At 43.3% G+C, this 24,117-nt stretch overlaps 1 protein-coding gene across 3 annotated transcripts in view; it reads left to right on the forward strand.

The window, feature by feature from the left end:
* rims2a (regulating synaptic membrane exocytosis 2a) overlaps positions 1–24,117 on the forward strand; it is an 865,989-nt gene that overhangs the window by 705,403 nt on the left and 136,469 nt on the right. For all 3 annotated transcript variants that reach the window (XM_069920255.1, XM_069920253.1, XM_069920254.1), the window contains one exon: positions 12,986–13,158. In XM_069920255.1, coding sequence (XP_069776356.1) covers positions 12,986–13,158 — 173 coding nt within the window. The remainder of the gene's footprint in view (positions 1–12,985; positions 13,159–24,117) is intronic.

Raw genomic sequence — 24,117 nt, forward strand, 5'->3', positions numbered from 1 at the left:
GAGGTATTATTTCCCAAGAACGTCTAGCTAGATACTCTTTCCAATCATTCATGTGGACAGGGGAGCAGACTCTGCTCCTCTCCTGAAGTCAATAATCATCTCCTTTATCTTATTGATATTGAGAGAGAGGTTGTTATCTTGGTTCCCTGCCACTGGGCTTTCAGCCTCTTTCCCGCATTCAATCTTGTCATTATTTGGCATCTGGGCCTACTACTGTTGTGTTGTTTGCAAATTGGAAAATGGAGTTTGAACAGTCTTTAGCTTGTAGTTGTAGATGTTGAGAGAGCATTCTTGACAGGTGCTTGTTTTGAGTGTGATCATGGAGGAGATGCTGTTACTCATCTTTGTTTATTGCAATATGTCGGACAGGAAGTCAAGGATCCAGTTGCAGGGGAACTGAAGCCAGATCCTGACGCTTGGGAATGAGTTTGGCTGGGACGAGGAGCTTTTTCAGTGAAGCCTTCTAGATCCATCGGGATTTTTTTTTCCTTAAATAGATTATCTCTGCTTTTCTCCATCAACTAAACATCTGAAATTCTCTTTTGAATCACCCTTAAGTTTTCTATTGAAGATGAACAATGCAAATAAAAGACAGAAAATGCTGGCAGAATTCAACTGGCTCTGGTCTGAGACAAGGATCAGCACCCTCCCAGATCTTTCCTCTATTCCAAACTTCACCACCAAACTCTCTACTCCTTGAATACCTCCATCCTTGGTATTATCCTAAAAACTTGCCCTGCGCCCCCTCAAAAGCATTTAGATCCCTTCTGAAGTTTGGCACCAGACTCAAACTGAGATTTTGACAATCAGTGCTGTTTAATAAACCCACACAACAGAATGCATTTATGATCAACATGCTGTACGATTTTGGCCATGGACTCAGCTCCACTTACCCAGCTATTCCCTAACCCTTAATTCTCCTTTTGTTAAAAAATCTCTGTGTTTTAAATACAAGGCAGCCTCTACTGCTTCATTGGGTAGAGAACCCCACAGATGCCCCACTCTTCAGGAGAAGTAATTCCTCTTCATATCTGCCTTAAATTTACTCAACCGAATCTTTTTTTTACAATATTTTATTTTAAAAGACTCAAGCAAATATATACAAACAATATAAGGCATTTTCTTATCACACAATGTAATATCCATATATATATAATAAAAATAAAGTATTTTCCATCCCTTCCCCAGATATTATATAAACCATAATAGTCAAAGGAAAAAAAATTAAACTAAAAATTAAAACACGTCATCTGTACCACAACCTTAATTCAGTCTCTTCTTTATTTATCTGTCAGGACAGGTTGCATCTTCACTTATATTTAAGGTGGGGGGGGGGGATAGATTATATCTGTGCTGCTCTGTCCCTCAGGTACGGCTGCCGCAATTCAATGAACATTTCATCCTTCCTTCTCAAGTTATAAGTGATCTTCTCCAGGGGAATGCAGCTCTGCACCTCTGAACTCCATCGTGTGATACTCAGTTGAGAGTCGGACTTCCATGCAACCTCCATACACTTCCCGGCAACCGACAAAGCGACCTTCACAAATTGAATTTGGTCTTTGGATAATCTGAACTGTACTTCACTAATCTCTCCCAGAAGGAACAATTCTGGGTCTTGTGGAAACTCCACTTTCGTAAAAAAAAATTTTAAAGGGAGGAGTCACGTGATGGAGTAGTGGCCGGACGGTGAACTCCAGCCCTCTCCAGAAAAGTCGGGAAAAACAAAGGAAAACACAAAGGCACAGAAATAAAAGTTACAGAAAAGTGAGTATAAAGGTGGAAAGAAGATGGCGACAAAAAAAGAAAAATCGAAAGCAACGGTAAGAAGAGAGGAAGAGAAGACAAAGGAGGAAAAAGGTGAAGGCCTTACCTGTCCGAAGAGGCCCGCTGCAGAGAGAGAAACCCGCTCCCTCAGGTCGGTAAATAATGGACTACAAAAATGGCTCGCAGAGCCGAGTAAAAGTGCGCAACCGCGCATGCGCGATACTTCGCGCATGCGCGATGCGAATGAAAAAAAACACACCGACGGGAGAGGGGACCAGCTGGGGAGTCGATCTCCACAGCCGGCAACGACAGCTGCAGAACACCTGCAGCAAGAAGAGACCACAGAAGACAATGGAAACAAGAAAGAAGAGGAGGAAAGGGCATCAAAGAAACAACAGATGGCCAACCCAGAGGAAGAAGAAGAGGAAGAGTACAGGGAAATAGAAGAAGAAAAGAAAGGCAAGGTAAAGGATATACTTGCTCTTATTAAAGGATACATGGAGTCATTTAAAGAATGGCAAACACAGGAATTTAAGGATTTAAGAAAAAGAATAAACAACACAGAAGAGAAAATAAATAAAATGGAGATGACCTTAACAGAAATGGGAAAGAAAATGGACAAGATGGAAGAGCGGGCAGTAGCAGCAGAAATGGAGGTAGAAGACTTAAAAAAGAAATTGGAGAAATCTAATAAAAAAACTAAAGAGACACAAGAACTACTAGCTCAAAAAATAGATACAATGGAAAACCATAACAGAAGAAATAACATAAAGATAGTGGGCCTTAAGGAAGATGAAGAAGGCAAGAATATGAGGGAGTTTATAAAAGAGTGGATCCCTAAGACCCTAGGATGTCCAGAACTACAGCAAGAAATGGAAATAGAAAGGGCACATAGAGTATTGGCCTCTAAACCACAACCACAACAAAAACCAAGATCTATTGTAGTAAAATTCCTAAGATATACTACAAGAGAAAAGGTACTGGAGAAGACAATGGAAAAAGTAAGAGAGGGCAACAAACCACTGGAGTATAAAGGGCAAAAAATCTTCATTTATCCAGATATAAGTTTTGAACTCCTAAAGAAGAGAAAAGAGTTCAATACAGCAAAGGCGATTTTATGGAAGAAAGGGTATAAATTTATACTAAAGCATCCAGCAGTATTGAAAATATTTATTCCAGGACAACAAAACAGACTATTCTCGGATCCAGAAGAAGCACGAAAATTTGCAGAACAATTACAAAAATAGACTGAGGGAGGAAGACGGGTAATGAGAGTTAAAATGATCACGATTGATATGTATGTGGGTAAAGACAAAAATAGACTGAGGGATGAAGACGGGTAATGAGAGTAAAAATGATCACGATTGATATGTATGCGGGTAAAGAGGTATAAGAGTGAATAGGGACAATGAGCATACATGAATGTATCTGTACTTAGAGGAAAATATAGATAGTATAGACAAGAATTAATAAGGGAAGGTAATGGAATAGAGAGAATAAGGAGGTAATTAAAAGAGTGACCTTTGTGACATATGAAAAGCTAAATCTTTTCTGGGGGAGGCGGGGTGGGGGGAAATAGCGGTCACTGCAAAATCAGTTGACGCTTGCGAGTGGATTCGCAAATCCAAATGGAGAGGGGAGATGTGGTTGTCCGACAAGGGATAAAGGACAACTCAGGAGGTGAAGGGGAGATTGTGGATAAATAAGATAGAAATAGGAGAATAAGGAAAATGTTGGATGTTGTAGGAATGTTGTCTTATAAAGAGTTGAAAATAAGAAAACAGAAATGGAAAAGGAGGAAAGGTAATGATGGAAAAACAGAAAGAGAAGATAAACAAAATATAAAAGGGCTACGCTGAACTATATGTCTTTAAATATTAATGGAATACATAACCAAATTAAAAGGAAGAAACTACTAAATTTAAATGAATAAATGTATTCCATTAGAAAAAATAATATATAGGTTAAGAAATGATATTGAAATATTCAAACAAGTATAGGAACCTTATATTAAATACAATGGCGAAAACCTACCGGGGACAAACATTACCTAAGTTGATGGAAGGAGAAGGAAAGAAAAGAATGGACTCAGTAGAATTTCTGGTGTAATTTTGTTGAATGACAACATTGTCTGACTGGCTTAATGCAACCTAGATTGTATACCTAAAATGGATGAGAGGGGGGGTTGGGGGGGTGGTTTGGGAGGAAAGGTGGGGGGGGGGGGGAGAAAAAGTCACTGTATATGTGTGAAAAAGAAATAGTGTATATCATGGCTAATGTGATTTATGGTGTGAAAAATAAAAAATTTAAAAAAAAAATTTAAAGATGTCCCCTAGGTCTCCCCAGAAGGATCTCACCTTCGTACATAGCCAGGTGGAGTGGATAAAGGGTCCAACCTCTACTCCAAATCTGAAACACATATCCGAAATTTAAGACTTTGATATATGTAATTTTTGTAGTGTGAGGTACCACTGATGCAGGAAATTATGCTGGCATTGATAATCCCTGTCGTGCTGTTTGGACACAAACCTTCCCATCGATTTTCATTAATTGTTGTACCCAAGTCTGACTCCCATCTCTCCCTCGTCAGGTGTAATCCTGGTTTTGGGCCCTCACTCTGGAGTAGGAAATATATTCTAGAAATAAATTTAAATACTTTCCTTTGTCGAATTAGAATCTCCATGGTGCTGCATTCCGGCAGAGTCATTGTTTGTCCAAATTTGTCTCTTAAGAAAGATCTCAATTGTAGGAAGCAGAAAATACTCAACTGAAACTTAAGACCATTCTCCCTAATTCTCATCTCAGCTATCAGTGGAAATCACCTCACGGCTTCTATAATTTTATATGTTTCTAAATGATCACCTCTCATTCTTCTAACTCCGCTTTCCAGATGATGGCATTCTCTCTTTCGATTTGCCCATTACTGCGTGGGTTATAGCTGGTGGTCCTGCTCGAAGCAATACCAGGCTCCAGGAGGTACTGCCGCAGCTCAGCACTCATAAATGAGGACCGCCAGTTGCTGTGGATGTAACTGGGGTACCCAAAAATGGTGAAGATGCTGTGCAAGGCCTCTATGACAGTAGGCAATCATGTCCGAGCAGGGTACAGCGAACAGGAAGTGAAAGTTCTCATCGATCACCGTAAGAATGTAGGTGTGATTGTTGGTGGAGGGTAGGGGCCCCTTGAAGTCCACGCTTAGACGTTCAAATGGCCGGGTGGCTTTGATGACATGGGTGTTCTCCAGGCGGAAGAAGTGGGGCTTGCACTCAGTGCACACCGGGCAGGCTCAGGTCATGGAGCAAATCTCCTCGACCATGTAGGGTAGGTTGCGGGCCTTAACGAAATCTGCAAACCTAGTGACCCCTGGATGACAGAGCTCCTCGTGGAGTCTCTGTAGCTCGTCCAGTTGTACGTTGGCACAAGTCCCCATGGAGAGCACGTCTGGCGGCTCGTTAAGTTTACCAGGCCAGTACAGTATGTCATAATTGAAGGTGGAGAGTTCGATTCTCCACTTAGTCATTCTTGATCTTATCTCGCTGGGTGCTGCTAAATATGAATGAGACTGCATGTTGGTCAGTCTGCAGTGTAAAGCACCTGCCAGTGAGGTAGTGCCTCCAATGACGTACCGCTTCGACTGTAGCCTGTGTCTCCTTCTTGACAGGGGAGTGTCTGCTCTCTGGGCCCTGGAGGGTCCTGGAGAAGAAGGGTACCGGCTGGCCTGGTTCAAGGTGGCCGCCAGTGCAAAATCAGATGCATCGCTCTCTACTAGGAACAGAATGGATTTGTCAATGACGTACAGCATTGCAGCAGCAATGTCTGATTTGATGCGGTCAAAGGCCACTCTTGCTTTGGTTGACAGGGGGAAGGAGGTGGTCTTGATAAGTGGCTGTGCCTTATCAGTGTAGTGTGGAACCCAGTGGGCGTCGTATGAAAAGAAGCCCAGGCAGTGTCTGAGTGCCTTTTAGGTTTTGGGGAGGCAGGTCCATGAGAGAACGCATGTGGTCAGGGTCCAGCATTACCTCCCCATTCTCCACCATGCAACCTAGAATTGCGAGCCAAGTGGTCCGGAAGACACACTTGTCGAAATTCTGGGTTACGTTCAGCTGAATCGCTCTGAAAAAATTTCTCAAGGTTGGCATCATGATCCTCCGTGTCATGGCTGCAGATGGTGACTTTGTCCAGATACAGGAAAGTAGCAGTCACCCCGTTCTGGTCCACCATCCAGTCCATTTCCCACTGGAAAACCATGATGCCATTCGTAACCCCAAAGGGTACCCTGGGGAATTGGTACAGCCACCCATTCGCTTCAAAGGCCGTGAAAGGTCAGTCTTCTTGGCGGATCGGGAGTTGGTGATAGGCCGAACGTAGGTCACTAGTGGAGAACACACGGTATTGGGCGATCTGATTCACCACATCCATGATCAGTGGGAGGGTGTACGCATCCAGAAGCGTGAAGCGGTTGATTGTCTGGCTATAGTCAACCACCATCCGCAGCTTCTCCCTGTTTTTAACAACCACCACCTGAACCCTCCAGGGACTTGAGCTGGATTTGATAATGCCCTCGTCCAGCAGTCTGCGCAACTCGCTTTTGATCAATTTCCTGTCTTCGTAACTATATGGCCGGCTTTGGTGGCCACTGGTTTCCAGCCAGGGGTGAGGTTTGCGAAGTGTGCTGGAGGAGCGACCTGGAGGGTGGAGAGGCTACATGTGGGGCACCAGGGTGCGTGGCTTGGGCTGTCGCTGGCAGGAGGCTTCCAGGGTGGAGTGGTTACTGTCAGAAACACAAATTCTCACAAATGAGTCTCTTTAAGATCGGTGACACGACAAGCTTTATTCTCAAGTCTGCAGAGTTGGACTCAACCGGCTTCTTGCCAAGTCGAGCCCTGATACATACAGTGCATTGTTTTTTATACAATTTGCTTCTCCTTCGGCATCTCCACTACACTGCTTTAATTGGTTAGTTTTTGCAGAATCATCCTGATTACTGTTAGTCACGCACACCACGATCATTCATGACCTCTGCTCACACCAAATTCTGTTTTTCACTCTTTATCAATCTTTGGCTCCTGCATGTCTCTCTGTAGTTAAATCTGTTGCAAGTCTTTTGTAACATTTTCCAGCTAAACTCCAGTGGTTAGCCCCCTTTTATGACTAATCATCACATTTTAACTTAAACCCTTTTTAACCCAAATTCTCTTTCTATAACAGTTACAGACAGAGAATGGGGAGTGGGGCCCCCCATAGTGCAGGGAAATAGTTTGGAGCTGGCACTGAAAATCCAATCCCAGCAATACCGGACTGCACAGTTGAGGGAGGACTAACAGTTTAAAATCGGTAAATGTGATGCCCTGGACTTTCAGGGTCACCTGCAATACCCCTTTATCCCATTCGAGTATGATCTGGTCACCGATGAAATCTATTGGTCAGTGGGGAGAATGACCAGTCCGCAACATTGGGCCAGGTCTGGACGGATAAAACTCTCAGTGAACCCCGAGTCAAATAAGCAATTAGTACAGTGTCCGGGTACTTTAATCAATTCCATCACTTTTGTGAGGGGATGGGGGCGGTCTTGGTCCAGGGTCACTGATGCAGTGACCTGTGCTGGGGAGGGTGGAGTCTTGCATGATAACGTCACGCAAGTGTCGGGTCTGAAGTGCACTATGTGTGCGCGTTGACGTCACTGTTGTAGTCGGGCTGGAGCTGTCGGTGGCGAATGGCCTGGGCTGCTGCTTGCAGCCTGCTGGGGCCGTCGGGCTGCCAAAGGTAAGTGCTGGGAGCTACTGCTTACAGTCGGCGGTGGGACGGTCAGTCGGGCAGTCATCGGCGGTAACGGCGGTGGGTACCAGGTTGATAGCATTGGTAGCAGCAGCGGGTACCTGGTTGGCGGTGTTGGTAGTGGCGGCAGCAGGTACTTGGTTGGCGGTGGCAGTCACTGAAGTCAGGGCCGGGGTCGGTGTTGGAGCTGGGGCGGCTGTCATTTGAGTCGGAGGTGGGGCGACCATTATCGAGGCCGGGATCTGGGCAGCCATTGCTTCGTATGGGTGGTCCAAGCGGGCCAATGTCTTCGCAGCGAGGGTAGAGTGTCACTTGCGTGCATGGTGCCTGCACCATGATGTCAGGCACTGCCGTGCGATCGAGCCCATGCTCTCATTGGATGAGAGCTCTGATGAAGAGAAGTGTGAATGAGGGGATGGTGGTTGGGCCTCAGACAGGGCACTGTGTTTGGTGGTGGCCATTTTGAAGTGACAGACTACAGCAAAGTGGCCATTTTTAAGGCACTTCTGGCACCTGGCTTTCCTTGCAGGACATTGGGATCTGCTGTGCTTGTCCCTCCCGCAGAAGTAGCACTTCGGGGTTGCATCAGGCAGCCAGGCCATCGGAGGGCCGTGAGGTAGTAGGGTTAAGAGCAGGCATCCTACTCACTTCATAGCATGGAGTCCAGACCTGAGAGTAAGCATCCATACTTAAGACTGCAGCCTCCATTGTCTCTGCGATCGGGTCACGTCCTCTAGCTTTTCTCCCTTGTGCTCTAGCAGGTGCTGCCTCACCTTATTCGATCAGACCCCGGCCACATAAGCATCCCGAATGAGATTGTCGGTGATTTCAGCTGCAGTTCTGTCTGTGCAGGCACAGGCTCTGCCCATTAACCTTAGTGCTGGGAAGTAAGCTCTACAGGACTCACCAGGCAGTTGCCTCCTGGTCGCTAGCTTGTACCGGGCATCGACCCTGTTCACAGGTCGTTTGTAGAGTCCCTTCAGCACTGACATGGCTGCTGTGTAAGTGGCTGCATCTTGGATGCTCTCGTAGACCCTCAGGGACACCATAGACATCAATAACTAGCAGTCGATGGCCGTCCTCTTCCACGACAGGGTCAGAGAGCTGTAAGTAAGCCTCGAAACACCTCACCCAGTGCTTGAAGTCATTTGGGGTTGTAGCTGACTGTGGGTTGATGGTCACGACATACGCTCCATCCCTAGAAAAATCTTTTCATTAATAAAATTGTAGTCCATATCGAAAGAGTCAAAGACTTGTTGATCCGAACCAAGGCTTGTATTAACAAAAGACTGGAGCGTATTACATGTAGGTCGACCAGTCCAGAATGATCAGGGTCGAGCTAAGAGCAATCCTTTAAGACCAGCCAGTAGGCGTGGCTACGCTCTCAGCCAGTCACAGCCATCCTATACTACAATATACACATGTATACGTCGGTTATAGAATCCGTACTATCACAATGCCTAAATTAAAATTTTTTAAAAATAAATTTATCGTGAAGTAGGTTTGGATGCAATCTCGTTATATTCTTACAACGAGGGTAAGCAAAGCCGGGGCATCTCAGTGATGAAGTAGATAAAAGGTTGGATAGGAGTGGGAGCAGCTGTTGAATTGGGATGAAGTGAGAAATTGAATGTTGGGACCCTCTGTGTATGTAGAGTGAATGTAGAAGAAGAACCTCTGCTTATTGCTTATTGCACTAATCAGGACTGCTAATCAGGGCTGCTCCAACACAAGAGGACCGAGTTACTGCTTATTGAACTAATCAGGACTGCTCCAACACCACAAGAGGACCAAGTTACTGCTTATTCCACTAATCAGGGCTGCTCCAACACAAGAGGACCGAGTTACTGCTTATTGAACTAATCAGGACTGCTCCAACACCACAAGAGGACCAAGTTACTGCTTATTCCACTAATCAGGACTGCGCCAACACTACAAGAGGACCGAGTTACTACTTATTGCACTAATCAGGACTGCTCCAACACCACAAGAGGACCGAGTTACTACTTATTGCACTAATCAGGACTGCTCCAACACCACAAGAGGACCGAGTTACTGTTTTCGCACTAGAATAGCTGGAATATCTATTTATTTATTTGTATTTATTGCCTTTTTTTAATTAAATTAAGTAAAATCTCTGTTATCCAGAATTTAAGCAAACGGCAGCCTCAAGCAACCGGCAAAAAAAATCACTGAAAATAAATAATACAGAATTTTAAAATTGCCGTGCCTCATCGTTAGTTCATCAATCAAGCAACACACAATCTCAAGCAACTGGAAAATTCACTCATCTGGCATCTACCGATCGCCATAGGTGTCTAATACCAGGGGTTTTACTGTATTGTCATTGTTTTTGCAGTTTTTTTTAACCTGTAGCTGTAACAAAAAGGAATTTCAGAGCATCTGTACAAAGACAAAGACAATTCAAAAGTTGCAGTTAATGGAAAAAGGAACTCAAAGTGGGTGAGAATGGGAATGTGACCAATGAGTGGGCAAGATGGAGCTCTGAGAAAGGCTGGGGTTCTCCATGAATTCCTTGCATTTGTATTTATCATGGATGGAGTTTTTAATTTTAATGTTCGTTTATCTCTGAAGGGACTTGGGACGCTCAGTTCAAGTTGTTTTAAGACATATGTGAGGCCAAATTTGGAATATTGTTTGTAGTTCTGGTCACCTAACTACAGGAAGGATATTGAAAGAGTGCAGAGAAGATTTATTTGGTTGTTGCCAAGAGTTGAGTTACAGGGAAAGATTAAACAGGTTAGGACTTTATTCTTTGGAGCGAAGAATGAGGGGAAATTTGATAGAGATTTACAAGATTATGAGAGGTATAGATAGAATGGATGCGAATAGGCTTTTTCCACTTTAATCAGTGAGTGGTGGGAGTGTGGAATGAACTGCTATTTGATGTGGTAAATGTAGGCTCATTCATAAGTTTTATGAATAAATTAGATAGATACATGGATGGGAGAGCTCTGAAAGGTTATGGAATGGGAGCAGGTCAATTGGACTAACGGAATGATGGTTGGCACAGACTAAAGGGGGCAACTGGCCTGTTTTCTGTACTGATTCTATGAACTCTCTTTTCCCTCACCTTCTTGCTTTAATATTGATACTGGATTGGTTGGTGATTCTTTGTTTGCCTTGCAGGTACATAAAGGAAAGGTGTTGGTGTGTTTTGTGTACATGACTATAGATGGTCATTTGGAATGGGACATATCTCTCATTTGTCATGTTCCTTGAGAAAGTTCCTTGTTCTTCTCCTGGTAAAAGTACATTACAGGTGGAGTTAATGCCAAAGGAGGTGCCGATCAAGCTTAGTTCTGGATTATATCAAGCTTCAGTGTTGGAGCTGGTTGAAAGCAAGTGGCTAATGCCTCACCTGCTTTTGTAAATGGTGGATAATCTACGGTCAGGACGTGAGTCATTTAATTCGAGATACGCAGCATCTCATCTGTTCTTATCACCTTTCTATTTACATGGCTTGTCCAGCTATAGTCCTGATCAGTGGTGTAGTGGTGACACGACAGGATGTTAATGGTTGGGACATGAAGGATAATTCCATTGATTGTCAGATGCAGTTGTTGGACGACATTGGTGAATATCACCATTGCATAGCTCTCGTCTGCCACCAACGCTATTTGGTACACATTTGTGCATGCTGAGCATTGTCTCGGTCCAAATGAGTCCAAATGAGCCAAGCTGAAAGCTTGGCTAAAGGCAGAGTTCCTTCTGAATTTTAGATCTTTATTACTGGAACATTGTCTGCTCTTGTTTTTTTTTCTCTCTCCTGAGGCTGCTACCTTCGACTGAATCTGTACATTGTGATGGAAGAGATCAAAGTCATGGTAAACACTTCAGCAGGAGAGAGAGAGATGGATCATCCGCTCTGGCTGACAAAGTTTCGCCTTGATTTTGGAAGCACACTAGCATGGCGAAGTTCTTGGAGCATTCACCTTCTAAAAACAACCTCATCATGACCAGATGTGGTTGACCTTCAGACCTTTGATATGGAGCATTGAGTTTGGGATGCCCACTTTTATTGTTCTGGACGTATGTAGTATTAAGATGCAGCAAAACAGGAACAGGTGCCCGTTAAACCATATCACACCAAAAGGGGAGATATTTGAGGTGCTGCTTGGTTAAAAAAAATACAAATTATAAGAAGTTCTAAGGGCAGAATGGTTAGAGAGACTTGGACTGTTAGAGCTTCCGAAATGTCTGCCTTCTTCCACAAACATGGCTTCCCCTCCACCACTATCAACTCAGGTCTCTCCTCATCTCCTCCATTTCCCGCTCATCTGCCCTGGCCCACTCTGCCCCCAGACACAACAAACGTAGAATGGCCTCATCCTCACCTACCACCCCACCAGCCTCTGCATCCCACATATTATCTGTTGGAATTTTGGCATTTACTGCAGGACCCCACCACCAGACACATTTTTCCTTCTCCTCCCCTCTCAGCCTTCCACAGGGTTTGCTCCCTCCGTGATTCCCTTGTGCTTTCATTCCTCCCCACCCATCACACCCCTGGCACCTTCCCCTGTGCCCGCAAGAGGTGCAACACTTGCACCCACACCTCCTCCATCATCTCGACCTGGGGCCTCAAACAGGACTTTCACATGAAGCAACATCCAGAGGACCTATTTACTGCATCCGGTGCTCCCTTTGTGGCCTTCTCTACATCGGAGAGTCCGGTCGCAGACTGGGAGATCGCTTCCCTCCACTCCGTTCGCAACCCAGTGGCCAACCATTTCAATTCTGGGTCACACTCCCACACTCACATGTCTGTCCATGGCCTTGTGTACTGTCCCACCCTGACCACCCGCAGATTGGAGAAACAACACCTGATTTTCCATCTGGGCACCCACCAGCCAGATAGCATTAACATTGACTTTACTGCTTTCCATTAAACCTGCTCACCTTTTCTTTCCCCTTCTTGGCTTTATAGTTCTTCCAGCCACCCAGTCATCTCTCCCTCCCCCTTCATCGCTGTTGTCCCCTCCCTCCTTTCTCCACCTATCATCTCCTGTCTATGCCACCCCTCCTACTCTTTTGTTCAAATGCTTGCTGGCAATTTCTCACACCACGATGAAGGGCTCAAGCCCGAAACGTCAGTTCCGTATCTTTACCTTTGCTACATAAAGGACCATGTTTGACCTGCAGAAATTCTCCAGCATGTTGTGTTTTTATTTCAACTACTATCTTTATGATTTACGTGGACTGTTAATATCAAATATTATCAGCATGCGAACAAAACACAGTCCTTGGAGGAACAAATGGTTGGAAACGAGGACATCTAGTCTTCCATTCGATTCATATTGGTAGCCTTGAGTAGAGGCTTTTCATCAAATATTTATTTGTGTCTATTTTTTTGAATTAGTTGCAGTTTTATCTTTGACCATGTTTGATGTTTGAAGAAATTGATATAACTTCTTCTCAACAGCATCGGTTGGGACGGGACAGACATCGAGGATCAGATAATATCTCCAACAAGTCGTCTGACAGTGACGTCAGTGACGTGTCTGCTGTTTCAAGGACGAGTAGCGCTTCGCGAATGAGCAGTACAAGTTATATGTCAGTACAGTCTGAACATCCTCGAACAACCCGGAAGATCAGGTGAGACCCCTCGTGACGGTGTCATCTTGTACAGAGCAGCTTTCCGTTCACCAATTGCAGATTTAAACTGTTAAAACACAAAATTGCCGGAGGAACTCACACTAGCTCTAATTGTTTCACTCAGATTTCAACCGTTTGATTCATGAGGCAGGTCACCTGAAATAAGTTTTTGTATATGAAATGTTGGGTCAGATTATAGAGTGAGGCCATTGCAAACGTTCAAAGACCTCAACATTATCTCCTCATCACTAAACTTTGAGATAAACCATGCTGCCTCACATTTTTGGCAATGCTATTTCACCAGGCATAACCACAAGCCAACATTGCCGACTACATCCGTGAAAACAAATGTGTTAAATACTGTGGTTTTAGAAACAAACGTATTCGTGCTTCAGATACCGAGCGTGTATCACTCTTCAAAGGAATAAAAGCTGAAGTTTGTGTTTACGAACTTGTCACCATTTAATGAAATCATGATTGATCTTGTACTTCAATTCCAACATCCTGAATTACTCCTCTGCTCCTAATATCCCTTGATTACCTAAAGATTAGCCGAGAGATTAAATTCCATTGTGCACAATCCTATTAGTGAATACATTTCTCCACATCTCATTCCTCAATGGCGGTAATTATGAGCTGGATTTCTTGAGCCTCTGCGGGCTTTTTTAAAGCAAAACCATCAGCATTTACCCCTTCAAACAGCAGTAAGTCTGTGATTTCAACAGAAGTATGATCTAGTGCGGAATTCCTGGACATACAAATTCAGAGTGCTGAAGCTGCCAACCTGCTTTATTTGACAAGCACCTTTGAATTCCAGCATCTCCCTAGTGTTTCATCTCATTAAAAACATGCTGACCTTCCATCTTTCAATTGCTAAACAGTTTGTAAATAAAACCAACCTTGCAAACACCCTTCAGTAGAAACACATGTAAAATAAATCGTGAAGCGACATGTTTTTTCAGTTACTCACTGCATAAAGCATTGTCTTAAATTCGTGGAGGACCTAAGGCATTCCAAATTTTTTTAGGAGGAAATGAAAAGGTTCAAGATTCCTCCTTCTTGTCACATAATAATACATACAAATATACACAATAAACCTCTACTCCTGCCTGCCAGAAGGCAAACAACAAGTTTCCATGAGCATTTCCCAGTGCCCTTAACAATAGGGGGGAAGAGAAGCGAAAGGGAGTCCCTTTGGAGTCACTGAGAGCCCGTGGATTCCCCTCCAGCACTCCTGCTCAATCCATCGGCAAGGCGGGCTCCACATCCAAAAGTCCGACATGATCAGGGGGTATTCAGGGCCCAGGGTCCCTTTGGGAGGCCATTTTGGGCCATCTTGGTTAGTGCAGTGGTTAGCGCAATGCCATTACAACGTCAGTGACCTGGGTTCGAGTACGGTACTGTGTGAAAGGAGTTTATACGTTCTCCCTATGTCCGCCAGGGTTTATTCCGGTGCGCTGGTTTCTTCCCACATCCCAAAGACATACATGGTTAGTAGGTTAATTGCTCGTATGAGCTGGAAGGGCCTGTTACCCTGTTGTATCTCCAAATTATATTTTTAAAATACATTCAATTAAAATGCTGTTTTTTTAAAATTTGTCCATTTTCTGCTCGCACCACCGCAATCCCAAGATGTTGATTTATGCAGAGGTCGGAGGGAGAAAAGGACTTGTTAATGATTCGATTCCTGTATTCCACCCACCACCACCCCCCACCCCACCTCAACCCATGAACCGGAATGAGGATGATGGGAGGAGCTGTGATGTTCATTCTGAAGGAGTATATTGAGGTTTTGCTAAGATTGGAGGAAGTTAATCCATCAAGCACAAAGTATTTTGAGTAACCAGTTAATCATTATGCACATCAATAGGGCCTTACCAAACCTCCTTAGAGTTCAATAACTATTAGTATATATTTTTTAAATTATAAAACATCTCATTAATTTTTCATGTTCCACGTTAAAGAATTAAGATAGAATTTGAATGTCCTAACTGTGTGAAAGCAGGTTCCCAAGAGCCACTGCTCACACCCTGTAAATGCTGCCATGAGCTCTAAGTGGTTGCTTTCATGTATATTCTTGCTTTCCTGCTAATGTCATTGTGAACCTCTGTGCTCAAAATACCACATGGATAAAAGATACTGAAAGGTCAAAGCTGAAAGAGAAATGAGTCAGTGGGATGAAAACACATCAGTCTATCCATATTCCTCATTTCCTCCCTCTCTCTCTCTCTCCCCCTTCCCCTTTCCCTTGATCTCCTTTCCACCAGCTCCCCATCCCTTCTTTCTCTCTCTCTCTCTCTCCCTTCCCCTTTCCCTCTCTCCTTCCTCCAGTTCCCATCCCTTGTCTCTCTCTCCCTTTCCCTTTCCCTCTATCTCCTTCCTCCAGTTCCCCATTCCTTGTCTCTCTCTCCCTTCCCCTTTCCCTCTATCTCCTTTACTCCAGCTCTGCATTCTCAGAGCCACCCCCTCTACCCTAGCCATTCTCACCTTTCCTCTCCAGTCCTCCTATCCTTGTCCAATTATCACTTTTTGTCTGTTGGCCTGTGCTCCTCCCCCTGTCCTTTCCTCCATCCTCCCCCAGCCCTTTAATTCAGGTGCCTGCCTGCTTTTTGTTCTGTGCTCCTCCCCCTGTCCTTTCCTCCATCCTCCCCCAGCCCTTTAATTCAGGTGCCTGCCTGCTTTTTGTTTATACCTTGAAAAAGGGCTTGAGTCCAAATTGTCAATAATATATCTTGACCTCCTATGGATGCCACATGTCCTGCTGAGTTCCTTCAACATTTCTGTGTTTCAACTGTATCATTGGGATATTCCTTCTCCCTCTGAAGGGCTGCTTTCATAAATGCAGACAAGTTTACAATGGCATTGTGATCTGCTTCATCAGATCATTGCCTGTTTCCTGAATTAAAACGTTTGCTTCAACCAAACGTTAAAAATCAGGTCAAGGAGAAAATCGAAGTTGTTGAATGTCTAGGGCTGAATTCTAAACTGGGGACCTCAACACTGCGAGTCAATAGAATGGATATACAGTAAAACCCCTGTTATCCGGAATTCAAACAACTGGCAGTCTCCAGCAACTGTCAAAAAAAATTAGTATAAAATAAATAGGTAAAATAATATGGGTTTAAAATTGGTGCGCCTCACCATCAGTTCACCAGTCATGCTACTTGCTATCTCAAGCAACCGGAAAATTCACTTCTCCGGCATCTCCCAATCCCCATAGGTGCCGGATACCAGGGAGTTTTAATGTACTTTTCAATTACATGCACTGCTAACATTTTTATTGTTCAAATGCAAATTTATATTACAAATTATAGTGGTTTTTACAAATATTTTTTGGTTTGTTTTCTGGCTAAATGATATAGTACTGCTTAGATTGCTATCAGACTGTATTAGAATTGAGCTAATCTATTTGTGATTTCTTTGTTGCATTTTGAGAGTTTGAGTTTTATTCCTCTGAAAACCTTTCTTTCCTTTAATTGTAACTAATTTAATTTTTTTTTTAATTCTGTTTTGCATGCCTCCATTGTTTTGTGTTTTGACCTTCAGGCGATCGAAGGCGCTAGAAGAAAAGAAAGAGGGAGGGGAAGAAGGGGAGGATGAAGAGGGCTCAAAGAAAGAAGGGGAGAGGGACAATATCACCCTTGATGGGAACAAAGAAGATAATGAGGACTTGGGGCAAGAAGACAAACTGAAGGAAGAGCAAGAGGGTGGGGAGCAAGAGGAATGCAGGACGGAGGAATGCGGGATGGAAGAATGCGGGAGGGGGGAATGTGGGACGGAGGAATGCGGGAGGGAGCAACACGGCAGGGGGGAATGCAGGAGAGAAGAATGTGGGACAGAGGAAGGTAGGAAGGAGGGTGGTAGGAGGGAAGGTGGGAGGGAGGAAGATGGGCAAGAGAAAGATGAGAAGGAGGGACATGAAAAGGAAGGACGCGGGGCAGAAGAAGAATGTGAGGAGGAGGAGGAGGAGGAGGAGGAGGAGGAGGAGGAGGAGGAGGAGGAGAAGAGACAAAGGAAAAAGGAGGATATGCAAAGACGATACTCTGAAAATGATGTCAGGTAAAATATAACTCACCTGTGTGTAGCTAGTCTTAGGCTTTAAAAGATCCCCATCCAAAGCTCTTAAATACCTCATCACCCTCCTCTGTGTGGACCTAAGCAATTCCCTCCTGTTTGTGTGGTGACGAGTTCTCTAATGCAGCAAGAAACTTCACTGTTTTGAGTCTCTTTTAGCCAACTTTGCCCTCATTGCTTGCGATCACATGCTGCAGTTTATCAGGATTGGACAGACAACTAGTTTACCTTGAGACTTGCAAGGCGAGGCGAAAACATTTTGAAGAATCATGCTGCTGAATATTTTTTATGACAGATGAAGCTTTGTTGAGAGACTTCATTCACTTACTACCTTTGTACGAAGAAACGTGCCATTTCTCCTTTCACCACTGCCTCGCATCAGAATTCAGGGGTTGAATTGAATAGCATAAAATGGCAGGAATAGGACAGGAGAGTGACATTGGGTGGAATCGGTCCAAAACTGCACACTGTGGCCAGGAGTTTACTTCCTGCTGCACGATATTGATTGTGAATGTGGCTTTAATGTGTTCCACCAAGAAAAGTACTTGAGCTACCAATTCTCTATGTGTTCCTTCTCACAAAATAGACACTTGTTCAGTCCCAATCCTGAACCTGGCTGGATTATAAATGAAACCAATGTGTATGGTATGTTTCTCAAGGGGGTAGCAGTGAAATTGGACTCCCTCATAGGTGGGTCTGAAGGCCTTGCCTGAGTACTCTAACTGGATCACTGTTACTAACAGTTGATGCTAAAAAATATATATATATATATCATCCATCTGGAGGCAATAATGAACAAGTGAAAACATATCTCATGATGACTAAAGATCACATCAGCTTCTTACCATTGCTTTTAAAGTCTCACTGACAGAAACAAAATACCTCAGGAACACCAATTACACTGGACAACATTTTTGTTTTCAAAAGCTTTGTGGCCTGAAAAAAAAAATTGTGGATTATGATAGACAACTTCAAGCTGAACACAAAAATAATTTTATATTTGCTACATCATGTAGGAAGTTGAGGAAACATCAAATGAGCTTTTTTTGAATTTAACATGTTTAATTCCGAGTCCCTCTGAGCCCAGCTCTCAGGTTGACTGCACGTGTTGCACAACAAAGGTGAGGAGCCCAGGGTTTGCCTTGGTCACCAATTTGACAACCGAAGTAGACCCCATAGACTTTGTTAATAAGTTGCGTCTTTGAGCCTTAAGCGTATACTCGCCACAAATGTAACATGATGTATCGCAGCTGTTGCAACATTGATGAGATATTTCTGCTGTATTGAATCTTCCTGAAGACCATAAATGCTATTGTAAAGTACTCTCACTAGGCTATTGCCTGAAGAACATGTGCATCAACATGCATTCAATCTATATCAATGTAATGCACAGCATCTGTATATGTCAGCTACTTTTATAGCCTGCCTGCATCTCTCCTGACTAAGTATGCCCAGGCCTAAGACAACATTTGCATAGCCCCTGAACTGAGTGCCTGCCCAGGCATGATTGGATTGACCAAAACAACTTGCTTTGTGCGCAATAGATTGGTAGACTTAAAACATGACAGGAAATCACAAAATATATTATATCTAAAAAAAAGTACATGATAGGAAATTTGTAATGTAATTTTCATGATCAGCAGCCCAAAATTAATAAAATACACCCAAAGGTATTCAGGAAGCAAAACCTTCGTTGTCCACTGTAATTTATACTACCAAGCTAAACTTGGTATTTTTTTGGTTGTGAGAAATGTATTTAGGGCAGAGTTAAAATACAAAGCACACTGCTGTTTGGATCACTGTCTAGCAGCTCAAACTCTGGAACAATTTAAGTCATTTGTCAAATGAAGACAAAGAGAACTTGCTTTATATTTGCAAGTTGTTATGAAGTGAAAGATTTGTGGAGGCAAAGTCGATCACCAGTTTCAGAGTTCAGATTTATTGTCAGAGTACACACATGACATCACATACAACCCTGGGATTCTTTTTCTTGTGGCTGAGGCAGAATTACCACTTATTGGAAGTGCAAAAAAAACCGTACACAGCATAAACATGTAAACAAATAAAGAACTGTAAATAAACTGACTGTGCAATACTGAAAGAAAAAAAATCAATGAATTGCAAAAGTAAGAGTCCTTAAATGAGTCCCTGATTGAATGTGTTGTTGAGGAGTCTGATGGTGGAGGGGGAGCAGCTGAACCTGGTGGTGCGAGTCCTGTGCACTGATACCTCTTTCCTGATGGCAGCTGCGAGAACAGAGCGTGTGCAAGGTGGTGTGGATCGTTGATGATTGCTGCTGCTCTCTGATGGCAGCATTCCAATAGTGGGGAGGGTTGTGCCTGTGATGTCCTGGGCTGTGTCCACTATCTTTTGTAGAGCTTCACGCTCTGGTGTCCCCATCCCAGTCTGTGATGCAGTTGATCAGCATACTTTCCTCTGTGGAAATTTGCCAGGGAGGGATAGGGATCTTGAAAATGAAATATGTACACAGGTACCAGGAAAGAGTGGGAAAATTATTTCAAGCTTGCACAGGAACAATGGGAAATTCTGTCCTGTGAAACTCCGTGGCCTGAAGATTTTTCTTCCACCTATTAATGCAGCAGTACATGTTAGCCTAAAGGAGCAATACAGCATCAGCCACAGAACCCAGCAGGAAAAGTGGTTTAATCATGTCAAATCAAAATCAGCATTTAGCCAAAAGCAAGAGGCTTTCATTGTTGCCAAAGATGGTAGTATGCTGAAAGACACTGAATAGAGGCCAGGAATCCTGCAGCAGGTAATTCGCCTCCTTCCTCCCCAAAGCCTATCCACTATCTACAAGGATCATATCAGGAGTGTGATGGAATATTCTACACTACCTGGATGGGGGCAGCTTCAACAGCAGTCAAGATGCTCAGCACCACACAGGCTCATTGATAGACACCCCATCCACACCCATTCACTCACTCCACCACTGGCACATTGTTGGATAGCTTTTCCCCTCTATAGGATACACAAGACTCCTGAGACAGCACCTTTCTGAGTCACTCACCTCTATCAACGAAGAAGACCAGGGCAGGGAAAACGGCACCAGCTGGAAGTTGACCTGTGTCCCACACATCATCCTGAGTTGGGAATATATCGCCGTTCCTCTACTATGGTTGGGCCAAATTCCTGGAAGGCCCTCCTCAATACATGGGGCGATACCAGTCCTTAGAGATGGCAATGGTGCGAGAAGGCAGGTCACCACCAGCTCCCCATAGGTAACTGGGGATGGGCACATCAATGCTGGCTCAGCCTGCGAAGCCCGCATCCCTTGAATGAATGTAAAAAAAAGACCCAGATTCAACAATTATGGCATTGATAAGGAAAGATGAAAGAGGATTATGAGGGTAATCTAGAGCAGTCATTATCAATGAGGGCCATACTTCGCCACAGCACATATAAGGAAGACTACAGACTGAATGATAAAATCAGTGGGAGATAAATACAGAATAAACCAACTAAACATGACTGCTTCACAGAAAAGAGGGCCCATAAACTTTGAGCAGAGTCCTCGGAGGGACCAGTGCTGAAAAAAGGTTAAGAATAGCTGATACTTATGTTTTGGTCGTGTTCCTCTCTTTCCATTTATTGGGAAGATATCTTTTGAACTTTATCTTTAGTTCTCAATGTGCATCTGATACCTAATCCTATAATTGCCCTTTTTGGATCAACTAAAGCAACAGATTTGAATTAAACTACATCTTAATCCCACGTCGTCTCTTTTGCCTCCATTGTGACTAGACGTTCAATACTGATGAGGCGGAAAGATGCTGTCCCTCCTTCACATACTCAATGGCTGTCCGATATGATGGCATGCCTAACTTTGGAAACAGTCAGATGTTCTTCTCTTCTCACGGATTGAAATTTTCTAAGTTTATGGGGTCCTTCGATCAATTATTTTTGCAATTTACTTGGATCTTGCTTTGTGAGTTTCTTTTAAATGGTAGTGAAATTATATGTACTTACCAGATGATTTCAGAAAGGAAGGGGGTAGAATTTGTAGTATAGTCCAATAGTTATATATATTTTTTAATCATTTTCAATTAGCCATATGTTGTAATTGTTTACACGTTTGCTACTTTTTCTTGTTTGTTATGATATTGAGTTAATACATATTAGTTTTATTTTTCATATAACTTTTTTCTATGTATTCCTTTTTCTATATTACCTATGAATAAATGGCTTTCACTACTTATGTACTATTTCTGTAAAATATTGAAAAAGAAATGGCTAATCCAGGGGAACATTTCCAAGTGGATTGGGAAAGCAGCCTTTGTTGCATAAGCATGAAAGCTTAGTGTGAGTCCCTTACATCTTGAGTCCAAACAAATTCTATTGGGCAATAAGGAAATTGGGAACTTAAACAAATATTCCGTATTTGTCCTCACAAAAGAAGACGCAACAAACTTTGAAAGGGAAGGGAATGTCAGTTCTTGAGAGAATAAGTAAACAAAAAGATAAGCAAGCAGTCATTTTAAAAATTAGTAAGTCGAAGGAGAAGGAAGACTAATTAATGTCCTGCATTCCACGTGTTTCAAATATAATGGATGTTACAATTGTCAGCTTCCCAAATTACCTTGATTTTTAACAACATTTGGGCAGCAGAGATTGGATATAAGAAGTGTAACCTCACTATAATGAATCCCAATCCACTGGAATCCCCTTAGCCATGCAAATTCTCCCTTTTACAAACATTTCCAGTTCATTATGAAAGTTACCATTGATCGGCGAATGCATTTCCTTTCCAATGCACTCACGAAAGCCAAAGGGGAGTGGGTATTTTTTTGTAGAACTATTGAAATCTACAGCACAGCCCTATGCTGAAACATTTTTTTTGCCCAATCCCACTGACCTGCTTGCAGTCCATATCCCTTCATACCTCTCCCTTCCACATACTTGTCCACATTCTTCTTAACTGTTAAAATCAAGCCCACATTCACCACCTCTGCAGGCATCTCGTTCCACACCCCAAACACTGTGTAAAAAAGTTCCCCCTAAACTTTTCCTCTTTCACCCTTAACCCATGTCCTCTAGTTTGTATCTCACCAACCCTCAGTGGAAAAACCTATTCACTTTGCCTTTCCCCCTCATAATTTTAAATACCTCTATCAAATCTCCCATCATTCTTCTACGCTCCGGGGAATTAAGTCCTAACTTGTTTATCCTTTCCCTGTAACTCAGTTCCTGAAGTCCGGGCAACATCCTAGTAAATCTTCTCTGCAATCTTTCTATCTTATTGATATCTTTCCTGTAGTTAGATGACCAAAACTGCACACAATACTCCAAATTTGGCCTCACCAATGTCTTATACAACTTTACAATAACATCCCAACTCCTGTACTCAATACTTTGGTTATTGCCAATATGCCAAAAGCTCTCTTTATAACACTATCCACCTGTGATGCCACTTTCAAGGAATTATGTATCTGCATTCCCAGATCCCTCTGTTCTTCTGCACTCCTCAGTGACCTACCATTTACCATGTATTCCTGCCTTGGTTTGTCCTTCCAATATACAGTACCTCACACTTGTCTGCTTTAAATTCCATCTGCCATTTTCCATCTCATTTTACAGCTGGTCCAGATCTCTCTGCAAGCTTTGAAAACCTTCTTCACTGTCCACAATGTCTCCAATCTTAGTGTCATCTGCAAACTTGTCACAGGCCTCCAGACTAAGAAGCAACCATCCACCACGACTCTCTGGCTTCTCCCGTCTAGCCATTGTTGAATCCAGTTCACTACTTCACCATGAATACTAAGCGTCTGAACCTTCCTGACTAACCTCCATGTGGGACCTTGTCCAAGGCCTTACTAAAATCCACATAGACAACATACACAGCCTTTCCTTTGTAGCCTTTCCTTTGTGACCTTTCCTGGTGATCTCAAAAAATTGTGTAAGATTGGTTAAACATGACCTACTATGCACAAACCCATGTTGACTATCCCTAATCAATTTCTGGCTATCCAAATAATTGTATATCTGATCTCTTAGAACACCTTCCAATAATTTAACTACTACTGATGTCAGGCTCACTGGCGTATAATTTTCAAGGTTACTTTTGGTGCCTTTTTTAAACAATGGAACAAAATGCCTCCAGCACCACACCAGTGGGTGAGGACATTTTAAATATTTCTGTCAGAGCCCCTGCGATTTCTACACTAGCCTCCCTCAATGTCCGTGGGAATATCTTGTCAGGCCCAAGGGATTTATCCACCCTTATTTGCTTTAAGGCCTCAAGCATCTCCTCCACTTTAATCTGTGTAGGTCCCCCCCTGACCTTATTCTTCCCCTGCCATCTTTACCCCAGCTATCTCTCTTTCTCTCTCTTGATCTCTCCCCACTTTAATTTTTTTTGGATTTAGACATGCAGCATGAAGGAGCAGAAACAAATGAGAGGACATGAGTTGAGAGTTAGTGGGAAAAAGTTTAGAGGAAGCATGAGGGTGACTTTTTTACACAGAGAGTGGTGGGTACGTGGAACAGGACTCCAGACGAAGTGGTGGAGGCAGGCTCGATATTAGCATTAGAGGAAAAGTTGGATATGTATATGGATGAGAAAGGAATGGAGGGTTACGGGTTGAGTGTAGGTCAATGGGGTAAGTGTTTAGCATGGACTAGAAGGCCCATGTTTCCATGTTGTAATTGTTATATGGTTATATGGTACAGGCCCTTTCAGCCCACAAGTTTATGCCGTCCAATTACACTAGATTAACCTACATACCCAGGATGTTTCAAGCAGTGGGAGGAAACCAGAGACCCCGGGAACACCTGTGCAGACACAGGGAGAACATACAAACTCCTGACAGACAGTGCAGGATTCGAACCCGGGTCCCGATCACTGTTATTGAAAAAGAGTTGCAC

This window comes from Narcine bancroftii, chromosome 2, assembly GCF_036971445.1.
Source record: "Narcine bancroftii isolate sNarBan1 chromosome 2, sNarBan1.hap1, whole genome shotgun sequence".
Lineage (NCBI taxonomy): Eukaryota > Metazoa > Chordata > Chondrichthyes > Torpediniformes > Narcinidae > Narcine > Narcine bancroftii.